This window comes from Scophthalmus maximus, chromosome 1 (assembly GCF_022379125.1).
Source record: "Scophthalmus maximus strain ysfricsl-2021 chromosome 1, ASM2237912v1, whole genome shotgun sequence".
NCBI lineage: Eukaryota > Metazoa > Chordata > Actinopteri > Pleuronectiformes > Scophthalmidae > Scophthalmus > Scophthalmus maximus.
This window is the reverse complement of record NC_061515.1, coordinates 2036658-2045000: the sequence shown is the minus strand read 5'-3', so window position 1 is coordinate 2045000 and position 8343 is coordinate 2036658. Positions and strand designations below refer to the sequence as shown.

Sequence of the window (8343 nt, the reverse complement as noted above, 5' to 3'; positions counted from 1 at the left end):
ACCTGACAGGGCGACCTGAGAGAGCGACCTGACAGAGCGACCTGACAGAGCGACCTGACAGAGCGACCTGAGAGAAGCGACCTGACAGGGCGACCTGAGAGAGCGACCTGACAGAGCGACCTGACAGAGCGACCTGACAGGGCGACCTGACAGAGCGACCTGACAGAGCGACCTGACAGGGCGACCTGACAGAGCGACCTGAGAGAAGCGACCTGACAGGGCGACCTGAGAGAGCGACCTGAGAGAGCGACCTGACAGAGCGACCTGACAGAGCGACCTGACAGAGCGACCAAACTGGACAACAGTCATCGCTATTCCAGTCACAGATCTTTCAGCCCGCTACAAACACGAGAGTGGTGGGATGCAGCCGGACGTCTACCTGTGCTTTCTTTCTCTGGCGCTCGGTGAACTCTGCTGTGGACAGAAACCGAGGGAGCCACTTCTCCTCAATGTGATTCCTGACGATCTCCTGGATCTCCACGACGACCAGGTTTGAGATCTTCATCCCCAATCCGCCCGTCAGATGCAATATCTACACACACACACACACACACACACACACACACACACACACACACACACACACACACACACACACACACACACACACACACACACACACACACACACACACACACACACACACACACACACACACACACACACACACACACACACACACACACACACACACACACACACAGAGAGAGAGAGTCAAAGCCTCAGCAGATGTAGATGCAGATGTTTGCATGTGTGCTCATGTGTTTGATATGAATGCTTAAGATTTGTGTGAGGCCGCGGAGTTTACACGTCTAAAGATTTCTATAAAACCACATGAAAAACATACGAGGTGGTGGACAAAGAAACTGTCCTCGGAGGGAAACTGCCCTCCTTCCCGATTCCTGCTGTGCTCTTCATCATTCCCACAATCCCCTCGTTCTCTTCATCTTCCCCGTCTGCTTTCTGTCTTCAGACATCGACCTGGCCATGTCTCCCCCTTTTTTTATTTTTTTTAATATATCCTTTATATTTCTGCTCTCGTCTCCTTCTGCGTGCCCACACTCACTCGTACGCAGGCTTCAGCAAATGAGAACCAGTCGTGGCACCGGAGCGGCAGTCGGCAGATGAAAGGACGCCACGATCTGTGACTGGATGACTGAGTGATGGAAAGAGTGGAGGGCCGAGGCAGTAAAGATGTCAGTCTCCGCGTTGCTCACGCAGACGAGAACCAACAGCCAGACCCGGTCTGGCAGAGTTTAGAAGCACTGGAATTGGCCTCAAATTCAAATACGCAGCGACGATGATTGTTTTGTACTGATGAGACGGGGACGGACGACAAAGGACAAAGGTCGTGCGGCCTTCGTTCAGTCCACGTGGACGAGTACAGTGAAGGTTTCTCTGTGAACCAAGTGGAGCTGTGAGACCAGGGTCCATATTCTGGAGGGAGAGCGGGTCGTCCACCAAGCAGAGGGTCGGCAGTTCAATACCCAGCTCCGTCGTTCTAATGTTAAAGGGTCATCGACCAAGAGACTGGACACCAGATTGCCCCCTGATGGTCGTACAATTACTATTATTGTGGGGCTGCAACTAACCATTAATTTCATTATCAATGAATCTGTCGATTATTTTCTCAATTAATCGATTATTTGGTCCATAAATTTGAAAATAAGTGTTGAAAAATGTCGATCGTGTTTCCCCAAACTCCAACATGATGTTTTGTTTCTTCCACACACCAAAGATATTGAGTTCACTGTCACAGAGGAGCAAAGAAACCAGAACATATTCACATTGAAGAAGCTGAAATCAGAACATTTTGCCTTTTTTTTCATAAAAACTACTTGAACCGATTCATCGATTATCAAAATAGTTGGCGATTAATTAAGTAATCGATTACTAATAGATTTGCTGTTGCAGCTCTATATTATTGCTTGATCTAATTAATTAAGTTTTTAAGTTTTAAACCAAATTCAAATGATCAGTTTGGGAACGTGCACGTGAATGAAGTGGTACTTTATCTATTCATCTGACTAAAGTACGTCTCAGTCGTGTAACACACATAACTCTCTTCGCTGTGCCGCTGTAGTAAAAGAACATGCGTCTTCAGTGCCACGTGTCCCATCTCCTCGTACTAACCTCCTGCAGTAACCCTGGAATCCAGAACCTTAATCTCAAGACTATAAATGTCAGAAGAGATTTCACCCTCTTGTCATTTAACCTGTGACCGGAGCTGATCGGCCTCCTCCTTCCCCTGGATCCACATCACAACTCCTTCCCTCTCGTTTTAATTCTCCCCATGTCTCCTCATCCCCGTTCCCCCCGACGGCGGCCTGCTGTCAGAACCGTCAGCGCCGAGTGTGTCGGACGCCAGAAGCCGTGTGTGTGTGTGTGTGTGTGTGTGTGTGTGTGTGTGTGTATGTGTGTGAGGGAGAGAGAGAGAGAGCCACACACAACCTCTGTTTGTCACATGTGAATGCTGAGCCTCAGCTGGAGCTCGCGTCAGACCTCGGGTTCCACTTGTCCATCAGCTCTCTCTCTCTCTCTCTCTCCAACCCTTTCCCAGGGAGTTGACAATCTCAAAATTGCCAGTAAAAAATTGATCACATTGCGTTTTCAAATGCTGTGAGTGACGTACATTATTCTGTTGTTCCATCGTGGCGGGGCTTTGGTAGCCAAAGAAGTACTTCCTGTTGAGGTATTTGGTCCAAAGGTGAGAGGTCCTCTCGTGTTTGACAGCCCGGTCCTTCTGAGGAGTCCTCTTGTACTGCTCCAGGTCCAGCCAACACGCCAGATGGATACTGTGCAGAACAATATTCACACCCAGCACCTCTGATAGTCATTCACAGTATGTTGCTGTATGTTGTGTACATGTATACATGTGAGGTTTATTGTCATTGAAATGAAAAACTTTCTGCGTCGCACAGCCGACCTGGAGTCCTTCTCCTGGAGGAAAGACATGAAGTGCCCGACCTCGGGGGGCTGGCGGAGTAAGGAGCCCAGACGGTAACCTTGGTAACTTGGAGACACGTTGGCCCAAGCGTCGGGCACTTGGGGGCCCTTTGAGAAGGGGGGGGCAAGGGGTGGCGCGGACCTGGGCCGCTGCATCTGTGGGAGGAGGATGCAGAGGATGAGTGAATAAAGATAAAAAAGGTGTGGTTCAAAACCCCTAACGTTCATTTTTCCACATCACATCATATTAATTATAATAATAATAATAATAATAATAATTAGAATAATAATAATAATAATACTGCCTCGTAGATATTCTAAAGTCTCATGGATCATTTCATCTACGTAACAGCTATAACATGTCAAGTAATGAAGTCCTGGAACAGAAGATTATCGTGAGTTACACTTCATTTTTAACTGTGTGTGTGTGTTTGCGTGTGTGTGTGTGTTTATGAGTTGTTAGCCGAGCAACTGCATTTTATAAGAATCTGCGGCTGCCGTCTGACCCCAACCTCTTTCTGCCGGCGCTCCGATTCCCCGTACATGCTCTGCAGTTCCCTGTACTCCTCACTGTCAACGCTGTGCACCTCCTCCTGCACACGCACCTGCGCACACGCACGCACGCACACACACGCACACACACACACACACACACACACACACTCCAAAGGATTTAAAAACTATTTTCATCATCGACTCATAGTTGAAGTCATTTGTCAAGCAGAGATTCAAAACTGGTTCTCATATAAAATATGATTCGATGAATGCTCGTCACAAACGGTAACCATGGCTACCTTCTGGAAGGAGTCTTTGTCCCTGCTGTGCAGCAGCATCCACGGCTGCAGCAGGATGTCGAGCGTGTGCTCCTCGACCTCGTCCAGCAGCTCCTCGAAGGCCGGCATCAGTCGCTCGTACACTTTCCTTCGGATCTCCTCGTCCACGCCGACGCTCCTCCGGGCAGAGGTGGACAGGTAGGTGGAGTACAGGAGCTGGGGGGGGATGTCATCACCTCAGAATCATTTCTCCTCACAGCCACCATCCCTTCCATCATACACACTGTTCACTCATCTCGCCACTGCTGCCATCACACCACGTAAATGTCAAGTCTTTCAACCCCACTGTGGAAAGATCATCTGAATATCATTCCTCTGGTTAACTGAAGGAAAATAGATTTCAGCTGTGGACTGGCGCAGACCTGGGGGGGGGGTCACTTGTTTTTATGGGGGTTTAAATCTCTCCACCTAGTGAGAGGTGAAGAGGGTCAAGAGAAGCAGGAGGAAATAGATTGTGTGTGTGTGTGTGTGTGTGTGTGTGTGTGTGTGTGTGTGTGTGTGCGTGCGTGCGTGCGTGCGTGCGTGCGTGCGTGTTGACCTGTGCCTCCCTCTGGACCCGGTAGGTGTCCAGCCCGTCCTGGTAGAACAGCTCGTGGTAGTGCTGCAGGTCGGTCCAGAAGTAAACTGTGTTCTCCCACAGCTGAGACGGGACAAAGGATTCACAGATCATCTGTCACCTCACCTTTTAACTGTACTGCTCCACGTTGTGATTAAAGACATGTCATCTTCTGTCTTGGATGACGTACAGCCGTAGCTGAATGTGATGGACTAACCAGAATCAATGTGCATTCATTTCGCAATTTGCTGCATTAAAAGTCCAGTAGCTGCTGTTGTTACCTGGTTTCCAGATTGTACACAGAAGTGTGTGAAGTACAAGCCGGCGTGAGAGTCGACATGGAGAGCCTGCAACATCTCTTCCACTCTTCTGCTTCCCAGTAACTGACTTCTGCTGCAGTATAACTAATGACAGACCAACATGTACAGTCAAGAACAGTGAGTGCTTCGGGCTCTGAGCGTCGTCACATTCAGATTTCATTTGAGTTGGTAAGAACTGGGTGGGAGCGAGATACATCCCCTTCAACACATAGTGCCCAAGTGTATTGAACAGTATTTATGTCAGTTCATGATCAATAAAAGATGTGACAGAGAGTTGACAGTTGTCATTTATATTGAGGTGGACTTGTGTGTCCATATGAGGAGCGTTGGCTCGGAAGCTGAGAGACTGAAGAACAAAAAATGTGTAACTGTCCAAACACTTTAAACACAATCAGATGAATCAATTATAATTTTTAAAAATATTTGACTCCATGTGTTGTAATGTTTCTGCCTCATTTCACAAGTTGCTATTCATTTCCTCCGGTCCTGCCGTACCTGAGAATGTGCAGGGATGGAGGACCGGCAGTTGTCGGGGAGGAGGGGAGGGTCCCAGTGAGGCTGTCTGCCCAGGAAAGGGCTGCTCCACCACTCGGTCCACAGGCCCCCACCAGGGCTGACCTCATGCTCCTCCTGAACACACTGAGACTTCCAGAACCTCGGAGCCCTGCGGGGAAGAAGAATTTCTAACCGTCATTCATCGACATAAATCACAGCGTGTCTGTGAAAGTATAATTGACTACAGTGAAGTGTGAGCGTCACCAGTAGTTGAGCAGAGCGTCTGTCAGACAGGGCTGAGCCGAGCACAGTTTGTCTTCTGTCCAGCAGGGGGAGCAGCTCAGGCCCAGTCTGGACAGCAGCACAGTGTTCAGGCTGCTCTGACTGTTGCCCAGCAGGTAGCGGCTCCTCATCAGGGCCAAGTACCTGCAAATATTCATTTAGACAAAACAATCAAATCACATTTTTGTCATCACATTTATAAAGGATCACAGTTTGTATTTGTTTTCCTAGAGGCAGCGGCCATCTACCTCGGCGCCATGATTTTACAGATCAATGAATAGACCGAGTTCACGTTCACCTGTTCTTCCGCTCGCTCCGCTGTAAAGCTTTCAGTTTTTCTATGTCCATCCAGAGATTGATCAGCTTCTCGCCCGGCGTTCCTCGCAGAAACTCCCTGAATTCATCCAGGCCTGGTCTGTTGTCCCAGCAACAGGTGTCATGGCAGCAATTATCGCTGGCATTTTCTCGCTGCGCGCCCCAACTCCCCGCCTCCCCGTTCTCCTCGTCCCATTCGGGCCTCTCCTCCGCTGCACTCCCCCTCCTGCCCTCTTGACCCCTCTCGCCCCCGCCCTCCACTCCGTCTCTGCCTCCGCCAGCCCAACGTTGGCAAACGTTACATTCGCACGATTTCCCCTCGCTGGCACAGTGTGTCTGCTCCCCGGACTTGTTGAAACAGCCAGCGATGTTGCCCCGGTGCCGCTCAGCCACTATGTGCAGGGCATTGTTCAGCGCTTGTTTGACCGCTCTGGCAGCCGCGCGCTCCAGCTGCACTTCAGAAGACTCCTCCGAGCAGAGGTGCGGCTCTGTTTGTGGGCCCTGTTGTGCCTGCGCTCCATCACACTGAAGACTAGGGGACGAGGAACACGGGGAGGACAAAGAGGGAAGTGTGCACGGGTCCTCTGGCTCCGACCTGCCGGAGAGAAACCTGGCTGCTGGTTCCCGGCATTTTGTATTGACAAGTTCCTTCTGGCCAGCGGAGCGTGTCCAGTTGTACTTTGTCATAGACCCTGGAAACAAAAGAAAGATAGAAAGGGATACGATAGGAATCTTGAGCTTCACGACTGGACTTCAGTCTGCACACGTATGTAGACACTGACGCCTCACAAGTGTGTACTGTACCTGGGTCTGATGAGAAGCTCTCTTGAGCACGTGGGCATGTTGGGACCTTCGGTGCATTCTTGTTCTCTTTGCTCGACCGGGAGGAAGAGCGCGGTGGTGGCGGTGGTGGCGGTGGTGGCGGCGGCGGCGGGGCGCTTCGACCTGAGCTACTTCTCCTCCTCTGGATGCAGACGTTTGGGTCCAACTCGCACAACGACTTGGCCAGTCTGGAAAAACAGAACAGAGAGAACTGACCAACAGACGCCAAAGGAATCCGGGGGATGAAAACAGAGTAGGGCGACGATTGTAAACACAAGACTGCATTGTGCAACTCGAAGGTTGACAATGAGCAGTGACAAAATCCTTCTGATAATGATCATAATACAATATAAATATGATACGTCATCGCTAACTGAAAAAACTAGTTAGAAGTTAGTTGGTAGAGCTGAAGGAAAGACATCAGCAAAGGCATGAGCGTTCAGACGCAGCGCCTGGAACTCAACATCAAGTTTACGCAGTAAAACCTCAACAACACGTAATACAGGTGAAATGGTATTTGGTGCGGCAGCTGTCGTACCTGTATTCAATGTAACAGTCGCTCTTGAGGAAAAGCGGCAGTCGTTTCTCCATGATCCACTGAATTCCTTGTTTCCTGTCCAGACACTGCAGAGGTCAAGGAGACGCATTCCTTTAGAAACCACGGCACAGACGTCTGCTCGTCTTTCTTACTCTGAACATAAAAGAATGACTCGTCTCTCACCCAGACGGTGTAGCGGTTGTCCACGGGAGGAGTTCCGCTCAGCACCGAGTGGTCGCCGCTGAGCAGTTGTGATTTGCTGCGGCGCAGAACGGTTTCGATTCTCCTGGAGACGCACTCGGCTTCTCCGCTCGCCACCTCAAACAGCCCCGTCTCACGGTTGTACAGCAAAGCCTCGGGGAAAGACTGGGAGCGGATGGACGGGCATGAGACGGGGTTGACATGCAAAATAGGCCTTTTTCAATAATACATTATGTCTATATTTTACCGGTAGACTCAAGAAATCGTTGAAGAAGTGAGCCAACACGTCATCGGAGGCCAGGGTCTGTCCCTGTATGGAAATGAGCATTGAACTGTAAACGAGGCAAACAATGGAAGTGATAATAATCCAAGCTGATGGCTGCAAATTGAAATTCATGAGGCTGCGTGATGTTAAATCTTGTACTCACAAAGTTGCGCGCGGTGAGATGTGGCAACTCTTGACAACAGAAAGAGAGATTTAAGTGAGCAGATCAACATCAGGTCAAACATTATGAGATTGACATTTGTTAGTAGTATTGTTCTTACCTGCTGAAACTATTCCACACATGTTCACCTCAAGAGAACCTCCTCGGCCTGTACGGGTAGTTTAGAAACACAGGGCGCACACAGTGAAGCGGGGCAGTTACATTGGGAAACTCTCGGCCAGCCACCGACCTCTGTGTAATTACAGACACACTGCAGGTTGCTATGGAAGTGGAGTCATTTTCAAAACATGGGGGGGGGGGGGGGGGGGGGGGGGGGGCGGTAAAAGTTTAACTAGACCCGACCAACACAACACAAGCTCCTCCTGGGGTTTGAGACCTGAAATCTCACTTCTTCATTTCAAATTAGTCCCTAAAGTTACATTAGTATTTCTATTTAAGGTTGTTTCATGACTTTATAACTTGTTGTAGCAGTTACCTCCATCACACGCCTCCCTCCCCAACCACAGAACACAGGAACTGTAGGCCCGCGCAGGCGCGCACACACACACCAGACACACACACACACACACACACACACACATCAAAGACT

At 49.7% G+C, this 8343-nt stretch overlaps 1 protein-coding gene across 7 annotated transcripts in view; it reads right to left on the bottom strand.

Annotated features, from left to right (window-relative positions):
• Window positions 1-8309, bottom strand: part of LOC118301753 (regulator of G-protein signaling 22) — a 17256-nt gene extending 8947 nt beyond the window's left edge. For 5 of the 7 annotated variants that reach the window (XR_007030587.1, XM_047331594.1, XM_047331595.1 and 2 more), the window contains exons 1-17: window positions 8230-8305; window positions 7855-7902; window positions 7737-7765; window positions 7556-7618; window positions 7291-7473; window positions 7108-7193; window positions 6552-6757; window positions 5731-6439; window positions 5415-5576; window positions 5151-5319; window positions 4617-4739; window positions 4318-4419; window positions 3741-3935; window positions 3459-3608; window positions 2927-3102; window positions 2633-2795; window positions 380-532 (exon numbers count right to left, since the gene is read on the bottom strand). Coding sequence is in view for 6 of the 7 variants with exons in the window: in XM_047331594.1 (XP_047187550.1) it covers window positions 380-532; window positions 2633-2795; window positions 2927-3102; window positions 3459-3608; window positions 3741-3935; window positions 4318-4419; window positions 4617-4739; window positions 5151-5319; window positions 5415-5576; window positions 5731-6439; window positions 6552-6757; window positions 7108-7193; window positions 7291-7473; window positions 7556-7618; window positions 7737-7765; window positions 7855-7876 (2691 nt within the window). In the remaining variant the exon portion in view is untranslated. Of the gene's footprint in view, window positions 1-379; window positions 533-2632; window positions 2796-2926; window positions 3103-3458; window positions 3609-3740; window positions 3936-4317; window positions 4420-4616; window positions 4740-5150; window positions 5320-5414; window positions 5577-5730; window positions 6440-6551; window positions 6758-7107; window positions 7194-7290; window positions 7474-7555; window positions 7619-7736; window positions 7766-7854; window positions 7986-8229 lie in introns of all 7 variants that reach the window. The other 2 variants (XM_047331602.1, XM_035627315.2) reach the window with 2 other exon arrangements.
• Window positions 8310-8343: the final 34 nt, after the last annotated feature.